This window comes from Haliotis rubra, unplaced genomic scaffold, assembly GCF_003918875.1.
Source record: "Haliotis rubra isolate DU_JTF1 unplaced genomic scaffold, ASM391887v1 Scf113, whole genome shotgun sequence".
Taxonomy (NCBI): domain Eukaryota; kingdom Metazoa; phylum Mollusca; class Gastropoda; order Lepetellida; family Haliotidae; genus Haliotis; species Haliotis rubra.
The window spans coordinates 978,400-997,542 of NW_025765037.1; the positions used below are offsets into that span (position 1 = coordinate 978,400).

General features: G+C 40.6%; 1 protein-coding gene across 1 annotated transcript in view; it reads left to right on the forward strand.

The window, feature by feature from the left end:
• Positions 1-19,143, forward strand: part of LOC124291626 — a 57,582-nt gene that overhangs the window by 33,597 nt on the left and 4,842 nt on the right. The window contains exons 33-54 of the mRNA XM_046728682.1: positions 1,018-1,143; positions 2,075-2,197; positions 2,400-2,531; positions 2,933-3,055; positions 4,917-5,174; positions 6,366-6,632; positions 7,898-8,164; positions 8,802-9,068; positions 9,987-10,253; positions 10,474-10,740; positions 11,321-11,587; positions 11,975-12,084; positions 12,772-12,836; positions 13,576-13,742; positions 14,099-14,195; positions 14,948-14,964; positions 15,477-15,586; positions 16,547-16,611; positions 17,049-17,215; positions 17,694-17,790; positions 18,120-18,136; positions 18,353-18,485. Of these exons, the coding sequence (XP_046584638.1) occupies positions 1,018-1,143; positions 2,075-2,197; positions 2,400-2,531; positions 2,933-3,055; positions 4,917-5,174; positions 6,366-6,632; positions 7,898-8,164; positions 8,802-9,068; positions 9,987-10,253; positions 10,474-10,740; positions 11,321-11,587; positions 11,975-12,084; positions 12,772-12,836; positions 13,576-13,742; positions 14,099-14,195; positions 14,948-14,964; positions 15,477-15,586; positions 16,547-16,611; positions 17,049-17,215; positions 17,694-17,790; positions 18,120-18,136; positions 18,353-18,485 (3,409 nt within the window). The remainder of the gene's footprint in view (positions 1-1,017; positions 1,144-2,074; positions 2,198-2,399; positions 2,532-2,932; positions 3,056-4,916; positions 5,175-6,365; positions 6,633-7,897; positions 8,165-8,801; positions 9,069-9,986; positions 10,254-10,473; positions 10,741-11,320; positions 11,588-11,974; positions 12,085-12,771; positions 12,837-13,575; positions 13,743-14,098; positions 14,196-14,947; positions 14,965-15,476; positions 15,587-16,546; positions 16,612-17,048; positions 17,216-17,693; positions 17,791-18,119; positions 18,137-18,352; positions 18,486-19,143) is intronic.

Below are 19,143 nucleotides of genomic sequence, written 5' to 3' on the forward strand. Positions count from 1 at the left end.
CCCAGGTTCGATTGCCCACATTGGTATGATGTGTGAAGCCCATTTCTGGTGTCCCCCGCCGTATTATTGCTGGAATATTGGCAAACGTGGCGTAAAACAAAACTCACGCATTAGTTTCAACTGAAACGTAATTTATGTCATGTGTTGAAATTCTGGAATCCTTGTGTTTGACCTTAACCTTCTCTCACTTCTAATGTGTGCTACTGATAGGCTATTGCATTGCCAAGTCTATTTTACCTTGATTTCAACTTTATATCTAGAGTTTTCGTCTTATTCTAATTAATCAATTACATTAAATCATTGGGTTTTATTCAGGAGGTACTCTGACTACTTAATGAGAATGTTTGACACGAGTCAAAGGACATACTTGCATTAATATTAACAAACTTAAGTAAAAAACTTAAGTAAATCACTGATTTCAATGTGAATGTTGAAATGATGTAATAAACTGGGAAGATGGGGTCTGAGCTGTTTACATGCATTATTCTTGGCAGATCATACCGCTGGTATTGGAGAAATTATCACTGATTTAAACGCCAAGTTGGACAAGGCTTTCCAGCAGCTGTTAAGCAATACCATATTATGAACCTACTGTTCAGTTTAGGGGCGGTGGGGTAGACTAGTGGTTAAAACGTTCGCTCGTCAGGTCCGGGTTCGATTCACCACATGGGTACAATGTGTCAAGTCCATTTCTGGTGTCTCCCGCCGTGGAACATGATGGAACATTACTAAAAGCGGCGTAAAACCATACTCACTCACTCACTGTTCTGTTTGCCCAATGATGTGAAACGTCATGCATTATTGCCTGCTGTAAAGATGAAGGGAAAAAATCATCATTAGACGCTGTCTTACGTTAACTGGTGTCGCATTTGGGGCGGTGGGGTAGCCTAATTGTTACAGCGTCCGCCCGTTACGCTGAAGACCCGGGTTCGTTACAATATTGCCGGAATATTGCGGCGTAAAACCATACTCACTCACTGGTTTCGCATTTGTTTGAACTATTGTTGGTCATTGCAGAGGTCAACGAGTGTTTGAACAGCGCAGATAACGAGTGTGACCAAAACTGCGTCAACACTGTGGGCAGCTATACGTGTTCATGCAGATCAGGCTTTGTCCTCAGGGGAAGGGAACCTGTGACGGTGTGTCTCCAGATTATAGCCATATCTATCTATCTATCAATCTATCAATCTATCTATCTATCTATCTATCTGTCTATCTATCTGTCTATCTGTCTGTCTGTCTGTGTATCTATCTATCCATTTATCTGTGTATCTATCTATATCTATCTATCTATCTATCTGTCTATCTATCTGTCTATCTGTCTGTCTGTGTGTGTATCTATCTATCTATTTATCTGTGTATCTATCTATATCTATCTATCTATCTGTCTATCTATCTGTCTATCTGTCTGTCTGTGTATCTATCTATATCTATCTATCTATCTATCTATCTGTCTGTCTGTCTGTGTATCTATCTATCTATTTATCTGTGTATCTATCTATATCTATCTATCTATCTATCTATCTGTCTATCTATCTGTCTATCTGTCTGTCTGTGTATCTATCTATCTATTTATCTGTGTATCTATCTATCTCTATCTATCTATCTATCTATCTGTCTATCTATCTATCTCTGTCTTATCTATCTATCTATCTATCTATCTATCATATCTGTCTATCTATCTATCTATCTATCTATCTATCTATCTATCTATCTATCTATCTATCTATCTATCTCATCTGTCATCCCTCTGTCTGTCTATCTGTCTATCTATCTGTCTATCTTTATCTGTGTATATATCTATTTATCTCTGTATCTATCTATCTATCTATCTATCTGTCTGTCTGTCTCTCTGTGTATCTATCTATTTATCTATCTGTGTATCAGTCTGTCTCTCTATCTATCTTTCTATCTATCTATCAGTCTGTTTCAGTTTGTAAATGTTGAATTTATATTAGTTATCAGGAACAATTACTCAGTCAATACACGCAAATGAGTGTGATTGCATCATGTACTCTTTAAATTGACAAGGCTTTGTGAACCACCATTTAACTCTTCGTATATGATTTAACAGATGTAGACGAATGTACCACCGGAACCAGTGGGTGCCCTCAGAAGTGTAGAAACACTCTTGGTGGATTTGCATGTGAATGCTACGAAGGGTATGAGCTTACCGCAGACAGGTTAAACTGCACCCGTAAGTATTTTTATAAAATTACAGAATTACCGTTAATTTGGAATCAAAACTACATACTCTCACTGTGTGAGATAGTACTGAAGGTTAAAATTAACTACTAATAAACTATAGAAACTTTTGAATACTAATTACACGAGAATATTCCATTGGCAATGTATGCAAAATGAAGATTTTGAACATAGTTTATGTCATTTCCCCACAGAGACACCCGGTGCTCCAACCTGCAACAGAACGGACTGCTCGGCCGATGGTGGTTGTCGTGTACAAGGAGGAGTCGATATATGTTTCTGCAACACCGGGTACCAACTGAACGCCGACAACAAAACCTGTGATGGTATGCTTACAATGTTTAACATGCAGATGAAGATTAATAAACTTCCTTTGCTATCCTGCTAAATTTCTAAAGGCACTTAATAATTTTGGATCCAAATTTTCGAAGAATAATTCTAAAAGTGCTATAGAGAAAACTACGATGTATGAATTCACTGAAAGACTATTCACCGATCAGTAATGATAATTTGCTGTAATCAAATTGAGAGTCAATCTTTTATGTTTTATGACATAACAGATTTGTTATCTGTGTAATTTAGATATGTAAATTGGCGTCATAACAGTAAATTGATCTTGATTAGCTCAGAGGCGATAATGATGAGGTTTTGATAAGCTCATTTGCGATTTGCATATTTGATTTTAATTTTAAATTATTTTTGTTCTGATTCTTCTTTTTATTAACAGACATTGACGAGTGTGCAGTGAATACAACTTGTTCGCAGAACTGTACAAACACACCTGCTGGGACTTACACCTGTTCCTGCTCTGACGGCTTCCAGTTGGCTTCTGACAGGAGAACTTGTGAAGGTATGTAAGGATATATGCATGTTCTTGGTCTGATGGTTGCCAGTAGGCTGTTGACAGGACAACCTGTGTTGGTATGTAAGAGACATTGGTATGTTCCTGCACTCGGTTTGCTTCTGACAAGACATCTTGTGAAGGTATGTAAGAGACATTGGTATGTTCCTGCTCTCGGTTTGCTTCTGACAAGACATCTTGTGTTGGTATGTAAGAGACATAGGTATGTTCCTGCACTCGGTTTGCTTCTGACAAGACATCTTGTGAAGGTATGTAAGATACATTGGTATGTTCCTGCTCTCGGTTTGCTTCTGACAAGACATCTTGTGAAGGTATGTAAGAGACATTGGTATGTTCCTGCACTCGGTTTGCTTCTGACAAGACATCTTGTGTTGGTATGTAAGAGACATTGGTATGTTCCTGCACTCGGTTTGCTTCTGACAAGACATCTTGTGTTGGTATGTAAGAGACATTGGTATGTTCCTGCACTCGGTTTGCTTCTGACAAGACATCTTGTGTTGGTATGTAAGAGACATTGGTATGTTCCTGCACTCGGTTTTGCTTCTGACAAGACATCTTGTGTTGGTATGTAAGAGACATTGGTATGTTCCTGCACTCGGTTTGCTTCTGACAAGACATCTTGTGTTGGTATGTAAGAGACATTGGTATGTTCCTGCACTCGGTTTGCTTCTGACAAGACATCTTGTGTTGGTATGTAAGAGACATTGGTATGTTCCTGCACTCGGTTTGCTTCTGACAAGACATCTTGTGTTGGTATGTAAGAGACATTGGTATGTTCCTGCACTCGGTTTGACTTCTGACAAGACATCTTTCTGACAAGTTGTGTGGTATGTAAGATACATTGGTATGTTCCTGCACTCGGTTTGCTTCTGACAAGACATCTTGTGTTGGTATGTGACAAAGAGACATTGGTATGTTCCTGCACTCGGTTTGCTTCTGACAAGACATCTTGTGTTGGTATGTAAGAGACATTGGTATGTTCCTGCACTCGGTTTGCTTCTGACAAGACATCTTGTGTTGGTATGTAAGAGACATTGGTATGTTCCTGCACTCGGTTTGCTTCTGACAAGACATCTTGTGAAGGTATGTAAGATACATTGGTATGTTCCTGCACTCGGTTTGCTTCTGACAAGACATCTTGTGTTGGTATGTAAGAGACATTGGTATGTTCCTGCACTCGGTTTGCTTCTGACAAGACATCTTGTGTTGGTATGTAAGAGACATTGGTATGTCCTCCTGCACTCGGTTTTGTTCCTGCACTCGGTTTGCTTCTGACAAGACATCTTGTGTTGGTATGTAAGAGACATTGGTATGTTCCTGCACTCGGTTTGCTTCTGACAAGACATCTTGTGTTGGTATGTAAGAGACATTGGTATGTTCCTGCACTCGGTTTGCTTCTGACAAGACATCTTGTGTTGGTATGTAAGAGACATTGGTATGTTCCTGCACTCGGTTTGCTTCTGACAAGACATCTTGTGTTGGTATGTAAGAGACATTGGTATGTTCCTGCTCTCATAGCTTCCAGTATGCTCTTGACAGGACATCTTGTGAAGGTATGTAAGATACATTTACATGTTCCTGCTCTCATAGCTCTCAGTATGCTCTTGACAGGAAAACGTTTGAAGGTACATGAGAGACATCCAATATTTTTATCTTTTGGCTTGTGAGAATTGGGTTAATATGACTTAAGCTCAGCAAATACAAATGGCGATGTAAGATGTACTTGTGGTCAATGGAAGACTACAGTGTGCACACCGGGCAATGTTCATCAATTATATATGACCCAATCATGAATATGAATTAACTGATTTCAAATTCGGCATGCAGTATTACTTTCCATCCCTTCCAGTATGCTCAGAAGGAACGTTTGGCGCCAACTGTGCTCAAAACTGCAGCTGTGACGCCGCCAACACCATCAACTGCAACTCAACCGACGGCAGCTGTACATGTAGGAGTGGGTGGAAGGGAGCAACGTGCACGGAGGACAAACCAGAATGTACGGACACCCCCAGCATCTGCGGCACCAACGGCGTGTGCAACGAGCGGAACGGATCCTACGCCTGTACGTGCGAACTAGGATATATCAGAGCCGGTGATGCATGCACAGGTAGGTACTAGAGTATGCCCCTGCGTACAATTCACACCAACTGGTGATCATCGGTGATTTTTCTTCATGACAAAACAGAAACAAAGTAGTTGTTGGCTCATATCACATTAACAAAACTAAGTACCTGCGCCTGATGGGTACTTTGGTGGTTAAAGCATTCTCTCATCACGAGGACCCGGGTTCGAATCCCACATGAGTACAATGTGTGAAGCCCATTTCTGGTGGAATATTCCTAAATATTTCTTGCGCTTATATGCAATGTTTATAGTTATAGCTTCAGGACCAACAAGCAGATTTAAAATGTCTTTCTAACTTTGTTTCCTACCTGTCAGTCTCTATGTAAACAATTTAGAAGTATGGTAATTGTTTCCCGTTTTATGGCGAAGGGTGCATTTGGTTACAAATGGAGACATTGGAAGTGAAATAATGAAGTCATGTGACAGATGACACAATCTATTTTCCCTTAAACATATGGGTTACTTTGGAGGGGTACTTTCTTCATAAACATTCTTGTCTTGAAAGTACCTGTAAGTATGCCATTGATGGATGTGTGCGTATAATACAACAATCGTATGAATTCATAAACGCTAGCTGCATTCTCTATAACATAAAATCATAATTATTATTGTCTATACAAGTGAGTGAGTGAGTTTAGTTTTACGCCGCACTCAGCAATATTCCAGCTATATGGCGGCGGTCTGTAAATAATAGAGTCTGGACCAGATAATCCAGTGATCAACAGCATGAGCATCGATCTGCGCAATTGGGAACCGATGACATGTGTCAACCTGTCAGCGAGCCTGACCACCCGATCCAGTTAGTCGCCTCTTACGACAAGCATGGGTTACTGAAGGCCAATTCTAACCCGGACCTTCACGGGTTGTACAAATAAGTGAGTGATATGAAAGAAGGCATAAGTGAATCTTGTTGGAGTATATGCCAGGTAGTCACGATTACTTAGGTTCAGTGAGTGAGTGAGTGAGTGAGTGAGTGAGTCTAGTTTTACGCCGTCTTTAGCAATATTCCAGCAATATCACGGCGGAGGACATTGTACCCATGTGGGGAATCGAACCAGGGTCTTCGGCGTGACGAGCATCTACACAAGGTTCAGGTAATTAAAATGTTATACATTTTAGACGGTAAAAGGTCTGAGGTGTAACATGTAGGTGTATTTTTCCGACTGTTTTTCAGGATGCACTTCGACCAAATATGGAGACAACTGTGACAGCACGTGTAGCTGTGTGTTCGCCAACACAGCGGCCTGTAACTCGGTCAATGGATCATGCGCGTGCAACTCGGGCTGGAACGGCACCAACTGTGAGAACAACGTCAACGAGTGTTCAATCTCACCATCTGTCTGTAAAGGCCCAAATGAGGTGTGTCGAGACACCGACGGCAGCTTTGTGTGCGACTGTGAAGTAGGCTACAAGAAGCAAACCGGCACTGATCAGTGTGCTGGTAAGTGTAATAAATAATCTGACCGTATCAGTAGCCGTATCACAGCAACCAGCTGATAAATTGCCTAAATTTTCTTTAAAGGCGTGCATCGACTTTGCCCGATCACACGCAAACAACCAGGTCACATTTCTTTTTTTTCTTCGTTTATCTTCCTTTCAATATGTACATGTCACATATTTTCGATCACATTTCTAACCAACCAATCCACTCTAGACCACTCTGTTTTAAAATATAGCAAAACTATTCTGTCATAAGGGACATGTTTTAAATGATCACAGTTTATGTATGGGTTATAGTCTGTTTGCATTGAAAACGTACCGATGAATGTCAATTTAAACATAAAAGTAAATCGAATAAGATGAAATTAAGATTGCGAATCCTCATAATTTTACCTTGCCAACTGACCATTTAAATCTCAGAATATTTTTCAACTTAGGATAAAAGTTGTTTAACAATAGTTTCAAATCGCTATTATTGGTTTGTATTACAAGGGGGTATGCACATTAAATGAAACACCGAGAACAAGTAGAGTTGGTCTAAGTTAACGCTCATCACGAACCGCACGTGCATTTGTTTCACTGTTCCATCTACTGCGCTCACCCCCTTGTAATCCAAACCAATAATAGCGATTTGAATGTATGATCGTTTGTTAAACAAATTTTGTCCTACAATGAATAAAATTCTGAGATTTAAATGTTCAGTTGGCAAGGCAAATTTATGAGGATTCGCAGTCTTAATTTCACTTTATTTGATTTATTTTTTGCTTGAAGTGAAATTCATCGGTATGTTTTCACTGCAAACAGACTATAGTAGATGCTTAAGGATGTCGCTTGAATTTGTGAATGTACCTGAGTTTTTCAGAACTATCGGTCATTGTTAGAACAGTCTATGTTTCTCTGCGTGTGACAAGTGGACATAGGTGACTAAGTCGTCTAGAATAATGTCCTGGGTTCGAATCCAAGATTCGCCTAGATAATGGGCTTTAGCCGTGCCCGTAGGTCTTGCCAAAGTGTTTAACGTCAGCGACCTGAATCTCTTTAGTCTTTAGGGTGAGTGAGTGAGTTTAGTTTTACGCAGCACTCAGCAATATGGCGGCGGTCTGTAAATAATCGAGTCTGAAACAGAGAATCCAGTGATCAACAGCATGAGCATCGATCTACGCAATTGGGATACGATGGCATGTATCAGCCAATTCAGCGACTATATAGCAAAGTTTCAACTACACTAATATGCAATATCATGTAACAAACACACCATTCTTTCAGCATGCCCAAATCCGACCTATGGCGCCAACTGCGAAAACACATGCTCGTGCATATCCGCCAACACAGCGTCTTGCAACCCAGTCAATGGATCCTGCACGTGCACTTCTGCCTGGACCGGCACCAACTGTGAGACCAACGTCAACGAGTGCACAACAACTCCATCTCTCTGTAACGGGACTGAAGAAGTGTGTCGAGACACCAACGGCAGCTATGTCTGTGACTGTAACCCCGGGTTCTTGAAACCAACCAGTGGTGCCGCTTGCACTGGTGAGTCATACATTATTACTTGATATCATTTAATTTTGTATCGTTAACTGACATGTCAACGGAGTGTTTTACAAACCATGAATAATACTGAAAAAATAATGATGCTATATTTGAAATAAGATTCGATCTTAATGAATACAAAGCATTTTGGTTCCTTTCGACAAGCTATAGCACAAACTGTGAATTGGGTTTATTCTGTTTAAATAAATTTGTTTTTCTATTTTTCATAGTTTCTTCTTTCTGTCCAAACCTTTCGTTAAAGGAGTCAACAATTTCGGAGAAATAACTTTTCTTTCGTGTTTTTTTTATATTTTAATTTAAGTCTTCTCCAAATTAACCTTTGCCGTTTTTACTTTGGATTCCCTGATGATACTAGTTTAAGGCACAGCTCAATCCATTAAGGCCCTTTTGCTGCTTTCAGGGTTACTTAGAATCAGTTTATCTTAAGTGTATTATTCTTATCCTTGGTTGTTTTATTTCTTTTGAAACTGTGTGAAGTTCCGCCAGAGTTCGAGCGGCAGCATACACTCAACAATGAACATCGTGTAATTACCAGTCGTTAAAAAGTTTCAACTACACTCATATTATGAAATAAGATTGGATCTAAATAAATACATACTATTTCGTTTCCTTTCAGCGTGCAATTCGACAAGCTATGGTACAAACTGTGAAAACAATTGCACGTGCATATCCGGCAACTCAGTGTCTTGCAACCCGGTCAATGGATCCTGCACGTGCACATCTGCCTGGACAGGCACCAACTGTGAGACCAACGTCAACGAGTGTTCCCTAAACGCATCCCTCTGTAACGGGACTGAAGAAGTGTGTCGAGACACCAACGGCAGCTATGTGTGCGACTGTAACCCAGGGTTCGTGAAACCAACCAGTGGTGCTGCTTGCGCAGGTCAGTGTGATAAGTTAGAGACTCATACATTTATACGTGGTATCGTGTAACTTCACAGATTAAGATAACATGCAGCAGAGGGGGTTGGGTGGTCCTGGCACAGTCGGGCTGATAAAGCTCATCATCATGTCAGGGACCTTGCCCCATCTTCAAGCAGCCAAGACAATGAATGTGGCTTCGCCAAGGAAGCGCTGCCAAGTCGATCAAACCAACAATGTTCCTGAGAATATGGAGACTCCCAACACTGCAGCCTTCTGCATTGCCCACAGTGTCAGAAGAGCTGTGCCCTGGTGGAGAACCCGGGCACTCTCCTTATCTACGCCAAGAGATCAGGCGGTACCAAACCAAGGGCACAGTGGAGCCTGCTGACTGTGTACTTTGGACGCATGCGAGACATTCAAAAGTGAGGTCCGCATAGATCTCATGCTTTTCCTGAATCACATTGCTGCCAAAAGGGACAGACACAGAAAATTCAATGATAAAAAAATGAAAAGGTCAGGCTTGTTGGCAGGAATGTTTCTTACACAGTGACTGTATATGGATCTATTCCAAAGAAATTTCAAAAGTATCATTTTCCATGACGCCTTGGACATGTTCAGGGTCGTCAAAGGGTCAAATCCGAAAACATCGGGAACACGGTAAGAGAAACAACAAGCCACGCCATCGTGTCGTTTAGGATATGTTGTGCCAATTAAGGACATCCACTGTTAAGGCATGAAACAGAAACCGGTTTTTCATTGGTGTTTTATTCTTCTGATAGGCTGTTTGATTTTCTGTCGAAACTGTTTGAAGTTCCTCGAGGATTCGAGCAGCAGCAACAATGAACATCATGTAAAGAACAGTCGTTGGAAAGCTTCAAAGAAAAAAATGAAATAAGATTGGATCTAAATACATGCATAATACTTTGTTTCATTACAGCGTGCAATTCGACAAGCTATGGTACAAACTGTGAAAATAATTGCACGTGCATATCTGGCAACTCAGCGTCTTGCAACCCGGTCAATGGATCCTGCACGTGCACGTCTGCCTGGACAGGCACCAACTGTGAGACCAACGTCAACGAGTGTTCCCTAAACGCATCCCTCTGTAACGGGACTGAAGAAGTGTGTCGAGACACCAACGGCAGCTATGTGTGTGACTGTAACCCTGGGTTCGTGAGGCCAACCAGTGGTGCTGCTTGTGCCGGTGAGTCTTAGAACTAAGAAGTTACATCGTCACTATTATAGTTCCAGATATTCACAAACTGAGAATGGTTACTGATCATTCGTGATTCAAACGTCATGATGGGCACATTCAAATATTTGAACATTTTACTCTACGTAAACCTTATGTCATCTCTCATAAATCCCTGCCAGTTTTCAGTATAACATAGGAAATCTTGAAATAAACCATTGTATCCTTTCAGCGTGCAATTCGACAAGCTATGGTACAAACTGCGAAAACAATTGCACGTGCATATCCGGCAACTCAGTGTCTTGCAACCCGGTTAATGGATCCTGCACGTGTACATCTGCCTGGACAGGCACCAACTGTGAGACCAACGTCAACGAGTGTTCCCTAAACGCATCTCTCTGTTCTGGGACTGAAGAAGTGTGTCGAGACACCAACGGCAGCTATGTGTGCGACTGTAACCCAGGGTTCGGGAGGCCAACCAGTGGTGCTGCTTGCGCAGGTGAGTGTTAGAAGTTACATCGTCGACAATTATAGTTGCAGATACTCACAAACTGAGAAAGTTACTGATCATTGTGGTTCAAAACGTCACGGTGAGCGCATTCAAATATTTGAATATTTGCCGAAACAACAGGAGTGTCAAAGACAAATCATACTGACAATTATACGCATAAATCATGAAAAAACCAGCAATGACACCAGGTGTTCTTGAACAAGGAACGTACATCCTATTCTGCCTGAAACCCCGTTTACTCGCACCTTTTTCATAAAATGTAAACGCTAGTGAGAAAGCATGTCTAAAACTCGCTATGGACATTATGCCATCTCTAACAAATCACTGCCAATGTTCAGAATAAGACCTTTTGAGGAAGAGAGTGTTATGGATGTCAACTTCTCTATTATAAGGAACACACCGTTCCAAAGTATATTCCATCAGTCATTTCACCTGATGTTGGCGTAAGCATATACTCGGCTGTGTTCCTCATTCAAAAGAGGTTGACATCCATAAAACGCTCTTCCTTATTTATCACTTCTAAATTTAATTCAAATAATTTTAAAAATATACCATTTTGTCCTTTCAGCATGCAATTCAACAAGCTATGGTACAAACTGCGAAAACAGTTGCACGTGCATATCCGGCAACTCAGCGTCTTGCAACCCGGTCAATGGATCCTGCACGTGCACTTCTGCCTGGACCGGCACCAACTGTGAGACCAACGTCAATGAGTGTTTAGCCACACCATCTGTCTGCACCGGGACTCAAGAAGTGTGTCGAGACGTGGTCGGCAGCTACAGGTGTGATTGCAACACAGGGTTCGGAAGGGCATCAGCTAGCTCTCCGTGTGTTTGTAAGTACACGTGTCTTAAATATGAGACAAGTTTCTTTGCACTCGTTTCCAAGTTTCCAAGTACTCGTGTCCTAAATTTGAGGCACGTTTCTTTCATTTGTCTGTTTGATGTTTGACGTCGTGACGGCGATCTGTAAAATATGGACCAGCCTGGACCAGACAATTTTGTGACTGACACCATGAGAAGCGACTTTGTTCTTTGAATGCACATATTACTCCACCGTTGGTAAAGATACTTGTGTTCATAAACTAGTTAACAAATTACATAGTGTGAAGACCATTCCTGGTGTCCCGCCGTGGTGATGCTGGCATAAATGCTAAATGCAGCGTAAAACCATACTCATTCGCTCACTCCCTCGCTAATTACGTATATTGTGTGCATTTCAGCCTCTCAAGGGTTCAGCACAGTTATCGTACTGAATATAGACTACTCCTCTATAATTAACAACCAAGGGTCTGCTGCCTACACTGCTCTACAGGAAGCCATTGTGGCAGCGGTATGTTCCGTGTTTATTCTTCATACGCATTTAGTTGATTGTTAACGACAGACAACTTAGGTTATTATAAGTTATTGTTTCAGATTGACGCGTATTGTCAATACTGACTCTAAGTTGCTGTTTCAGATTGACGCGTATTGTCAATACTGACTCTAAGTTGCTGTTTCAGATTGACGCGCATTGACAGTACTGACTCTAAGTTGCTGTTTCAGATTGACGCGTATTGACAGTACTGACTCTAAGTTGATGTTTCAGATTGACGCGTATTGGCAGTACTGACTCTAAGTTGATGTTTTACAGATTGACGCGTATTGACAGTACTGACTCTAAGTTGTTGTTTCAGTTTGACGCGTATTGACAGTACTGACTCTAAGCTGCTGTTTCAGATTGACGCGTATTGACAGTTCTGACTCTAAGTTGCTGTTTCAGATTGACGCGTATTGTCAATACTGACTCTAAGTTGCTGTTTCAGATTGACGCGTATTGACAGTACTGACTCTAAGTTGTTGTTTCAGTTTGACGCGTATTGACAGTACTGACTCTAAGCTGCTGTTTCAGATTGACGCGTATTGACAGTTCTGACTCTAAGTTGCTGTTTCAGATTGACGCGTATTGTCAATACTGACTCTAAGTTGCTGTTTCAGATTGACGCGTATTGTCAATACTGACTCTAAGTTGCTGTTTCAGATTGACGCTATCATCCGAGCTGTGTCAGGAAGTGCTCATATTAGCAGCGTTGTTGGAAATTTGAGGTATGCTGCATCTACCCAGCTGTCAGTAGAGACTGCAAGTACACTATACTAGTTATCCCGAACACAGTGGTACAACCAGGTTTTAGTTCGTTACAGCTGCACTTCGTATACATTTGGACTAAAATATTCAGCAAGGAACAGGAAAAACACAGTTCCTTATAACCAGACGTTCGTTATAAACGTAGCTTACAATAGTGATGGAAACACGAACCTATGTAGATACCAACACAGTTTCAGTCCAATTAACACATCTTAAAGGGTTTAGTTATCCCATGAGAATTGAATTGCTTTAGCTACATATAGCCGTTAGTCGCCTCTTACGACATGCGTGGGTTGCTGAAGACCAACTCTAACTCGGGCCTTCGTGGGATGAGTGAGTGAGTTTAGTTTTACGCCGCACTCTGCAATATGCCAGCTATATGGCGGCGGTCTGTAAATAATCGAGTCTGGACCAGTCAACCCAGGGTTCAACACCATGAGCACCAGTTTACACAATTTGGAACGGATGCCATGTGTGAACCAAGTCAGCGAACGTGTCCACCCGATCCTGTTAGTCGCCTCTTACGACAAGTCATAGGTTACTGAAGATCAATATTCTAACCCGGATCTTCACTGGTTGGTCTTCATGGGTGAAATAATTGAGGGGTACAAGTAACAAAGAAACCAATACGGGTTGAGCATTATGAAACAAGAAGAAACATCGAATGCCTCTTTATTAATTATGTGCGTTCTTTTACAGCATCGGCAGCACTGTCGTCCCTGTTGTTCTGAACATCGACAAGACCAAAACAAGCAACTACGAAGGTCTCCTGGCAGCGTCGTTGGAGAAATTGGCCGAAGTTGGTTCGATCAGTATCAACGGCACCACCGCTCCTATCAGCAAAATCCAATATGGCAACAAAGAAAGTGAGAAGAAATTTCAATGTTCAATGATTTAAAGTTTCAGTCAATGGTTATCAATTACAAATACACCTGTGAGGTAGATTATTGTTCGCTGCTTAACGCCGCACTCAGCAATATTCCAGCTATATGGCGGCGTTCTGTAAACAATCGAATCTGGGCCAGACAATCCAGTGGTCAATATCATGAGCATCGATCTACGCAATTGGGATACGATGACATGTGGTAACCAAGTCAGCGAGCCTGAGCAAACGATCTTGTTAGTTGCCTCTTAGGACAAGCATGGGTTGAAGTTTAATTAATTTATGAATGATGGTGGTATGTAATTATAAAAGGTTTTATCTATTGTCGAATTGTTTCAGTCACTGCCGCGCAAAGCGTGTGTGACGTGTACGCCTTCATAACAAACCTTGCAAGTAATGAACACTGTGTCCTCAACAATGGCGTTCCTGGCACCACGTAAGTACATGAATACGACCCTATATCAGTGTGCGCAATAGCCACTGTCCCGCTAGCCCGTAGCTAGTAAAAATCCAGTCGGGCCAATATATCTTCACAGTCATTTTGTAAATATATCACTCTCTCCGACTTGTTAAGTTATAATACACTTTTAGATCATGCAAGATTATGGCCTCATAAATATGTTCATGATATTAGTAACTTAATGTTGAAACCCGCGTCATGCCGACAATATCTTATTCTCGTCTAATTTGAAATATTTGCTTAATTTCTACATTCAAATTTCGGGCTAGCGAAATTTGTGGGCTAGTAACTTTTAGGCATTGCTGACTGGGTAGCAAAAACTATTTCACACACTGCCTTACATTCAAACGAATTATGCATTATGCCGTTTTTTATCACTATTTAATTTGATGCTTTACTTCAAATGAATTCAGCTATTGTTTCGTTTATGAAAATATAATATTAAAAAACTGTGCTTATAGCAGATGGATAAAAAGCATATCTTTACGTGTGTTACCTTACAAAAGCCCAAACACATTGAAATCAGTCGTTATCAACTGGTGTGATCATGGATTGCTGAACAAATGACAGATTGGGTATTTTACAATTATGAATAAGTATTAGAATCCGTAGTCCTAACATTATGGTATCATTTTAAGTATAGATAAATAATATAAATTCCCTATAATTTAAATTTCGTTGTTATTCATGAACTGTTTTAACCAGATATGTTGTTTTGTTTGTTTCAGGATCGTTCCTGGACATTGTAAGTAAACAATTGATTATATTTGCATAACTACAAATAAATATTACGAACAAACCATATAAAGCAAATTGGTAATTAGAAGTAAACTAATGCAAATGTAATAATAATAATAACAATAATAATGTGTCCATTTATATAGCGCAAACTCCACACCAGGTATGCTCGTAGCGCTAACAATAGCACAGCACATTATTACCCCTGATAACCCAAGCTGCCTGTTAGGCGCTAGAAGGTTATAGTCACATGACTCATCCCACCGGGTACCCATTTTCTGCTAGGTGAACAGATATATATATATGTACACTCAAACAACTGAATATACATGTACCTCAGGCCTACTTATGAAACAAGTCGAGTGCAACAAAACTTCAATGGAATATACACTCACTTTAAATATAGATTTAGCTACACTCAGTTCCAAAACAGTCGCAATCGCTACGCTGTGCTATGAATTTCCCTGTGGGGCTGTACACTTCCAATGTAGTACTAATACATGACGTCATGTGTTCCAGCCGATCAGGGGACCAACACGATTGTCACACTGGACGCCAACAGAGACACCATCCTTGCCAACACGTCAAGCGCCGCCTACTTCAAGCTGCATCAAGACATTGGAAATGCGGTACGTGGACAATGAATCAGTGTTTGCTATTTTTATGACGGATGTCACCGGTGGGGCAGGAGACGCTCACCTTATAACGAACACCTGGTATCATCACTATTTGATAACTGCATAACCAGTCTGATAAAGTCGGAAGTGTATAATCAATTCTGCTTTTAGCAGAGGCTTCTTATGTTGTAAGTGATTTCTTATGCATGTTGAAAGTGGTTTCTTATGCATGTTGTAAGTGGTTTCTTATGAATGTTGTAAGTGGTTTCTTATGCATTTGGGAAGTGGTTTCTTATGGATGTGGAAAGTGGTTTCTCATGGATGTTGAAAGTAGTATTGTCGCTTCTTTTTGTCATCAAGATGCTCGATCCAATATTTTTCATATCTCTCTACTCACTGTCACATACACTAAATACTCGGGTGGTTACGACTGGTGACTTGATTGACAGCGTTGTACCTCTACGGCGTGAACATTGCTCATAATATTGACCACTGGACAGACTGGAGCGTGTTCGATAGTTACATGTCACGGTCATATGGCCATACTTTTACTGCCAGGCAGCCACTAAACACTTACGTTTTCTTGAAAATTGCGATATGTGGTGCAACAAATCAAGCAGGACACGTTCATCTTTTCATGAGCACTTGGTGCCATAAATTATTTTCAGTGGTCATTTTTTCGTAATTTCCGTCAGTGTTGAAATCTATATCTGATTTCAAGGGCCAATGGGGGCGGTGGGGTAGCCTAGTGGTTAAAGCGTTGGCTCGTCATGCCGAGGATCCGGGTTCGATATCCCACATGGGCACAATGTGTTAAACCCATTTCTGGTGTCCCCGCCGTGATATTGCTGGAATATTGCTAAAAGCGGCGTAAAACTAAACTCAATCAGTCAGTCAGTCAATGGCCAATGAATTTTGTCTGCAGCTTCTTGACTCAAACAGTTTGCACTCATTCTTGAACTATATTTTCAGATTGACGCTGTCATCAAAGTCGTGTCCCCTGATACGCACGTGAGGACATTCGTTGGGAACCTGAGGTACGTGCTATCAGCATCTGTACAAATGAACCCAGTTGTACCAAAGTCAGATGAGTTGAATCCCCAGTTGTACCGAAGCCACAATATCTATACCAAACTGACAACAGATAATGTTCGACATATGCCTTGAAATATAGCATAAGACAAACATAATAATGATGTTACTGTTTTTCTGAGATTCCAAATGCCACCAAAAATATGATTTGTTAGGAATAGTGTGGATGGAATGTGGATAAACATCACTCGCATTTATGTTGCCAACCTGTTCAATCTAATCACAATCTCAGCTGATTTCACTAATCACACACACTCCATGATCTCGTTCACATTGAATAGCTGCAATATGGCTGATGCGGCATTAAACAATATTCACTCATACCGTACTGACCTGTCCAAACACATACAGTTGGATTAACGGAACCATTTTGCTGTTGCAGCAAAGGCAGCGTTATAGCACCTGTAGCCATCCGCATCGACGGCACCAAGACCGACAACACCGACGGCGTATTGGCAGCGATGCTGGAGAAACTCATGGAAGTGGGCAAGATTACCTTAGATGGCACAGCAGTCGCAATTTCCAAACTCGTCTACAACAGCAAAGAGGGTGAGTGGAAGTCGCTGAATGGACGGTTCTGTGAAATGTGTTAAACCTTACTGGGTTTTGTAGGTGAGACAGACATACACTGGTCTCTCGCAAACATGAACCTGTCGCAATTACACAATCATACATTAGAGTTACTGGACCTTTATTTCTATATGGAAGTTGGGAGTTTAACGAAGTGAATAGTAAGTGATATTCACTGATGGTAGCATTTGCAGGTGACACAGTAGACCCGTGTGATTCCCAGTTTATGGTAGGGTAGTCTTGTTCACTCGTCAAAGAGAACAAAATTTGCTAATTCGACTCATTTAGGCACAATCTACGAAGACCCAGGTTCTGTTCCGCGTTTAAATGCAATCATAAATGAATGACATTTGTGGTCTTACGATTGTAATATTTGCCTGAATGTTCAAAGAAGGCCTAAAGCTATATAATTCCACACCTACTCACTGATGTTTAAACCTTCTGTTGTTTGTTTCAGTAACTAAAAGCCAAACTGTTTGCGATGTATACAAGATGATCCACCCATTAGAGAACAACGAGTACTGTGAGCTCAACAATGGCATACCTGTTTCAAGGTAAGCAAACTGCTTTTAAGATTATTTGATAATTATTTATATATTAAACATCATTCGAAACATTCAGTGACAATTGCATTTATGTCATACAGGAATCGATACATTTCTTTCACAAGAGCATTTCACATCATTATCGCTATTATCCGAGGACACATGAAATTGGACGTAGATAGTTAAATGGAAGCGAAAATGGAATAAAATCTATCATGTAATAAACTGTATGTATATTAGACTAATATGCTCATTTCTTCAAATCCTTCTATCATTTTTTATTTTCCCACAATGGTTTTGCATGAAATGTTCATACGGTAATATTTCTCTCGTTTCAGGAAACTGCAAGCAGATTGTAAGTTGAATATCTTATACCATTCTCATAAAAGATAACAATAATACTGAGTGTATTATGAAATGAATACATGTAAATAACGCGAACATCAAAGTAACGTATTCCTTGAAAGGTTAGAAAGAACGTTTAATAGTACCGATGACATACTGTTCATATGATCCCTATACATTTGTATTTACCAACATCAATGGTATTCGTATATTCAATATTCTTTAGCTGTGAACATCCCTCTTGCTGTTGGACTGTCCGTGCCTCTGTTCATCATTCTCGTCCTCGTCATCGCTGGAGTCGTCTACCTCTGCTGCCTGAAGAATAGGAGAAGTTCGCTTAAGCCACCGTCGGAAGAGCGGTACGTAGATGCAGTTGGTGTAGAAACGGTAGCATCACGAATGTTGTAGATGTAGACGGTTATTGGTACGAGTAGAAGTATTTAGTGGTAGTTGTGGCAGAAGTAGAAGCAGCAGAAGTAGTAGTAGTAGTAGTCGTTGTCGTAGTAGTTGTAGTTGTAGTAGTAGTCGTAGTAGTTGTTCTTGTTCTAACAGCAGCAGCAGTAGTAGTAGTAGTAGTAATAGTAGTAGTAGTAGCTGTTGTTGTTCTAACAGCAGTGAGTACAACTATACAAAGGTCGTCTGTCAAGTATCTAGTCTATAGTAGTAACAGTAGCAGCAACAGCATCAGCAACAGTAGTAGTAGTTGTTGTTGATGTAACAGCAGTGAGTACAACTATACGACGACTGTCTGCAAATTATTTAGTTTGTAGTAGTAGAAGCAGCAGGAGAAGTGAAAATCGTCATAGTAGTCGTTATAATAGTAATAGTAATAGTAGTAGTAGTACTAGCACATATTATTTACTGCAAATTATTAAGTGTGTAGTGGTAGTTGGAGCAGAAGAAGTAGTAATAGTCATAGTAGAAGTCATAATAACAATAATAATAGTAGTTATCCGGAAAGTCCTTGGTGGGTTCGACTAGGCAGTGTTTCCTGGGAGAAGTCCCATTCGCTGTCTG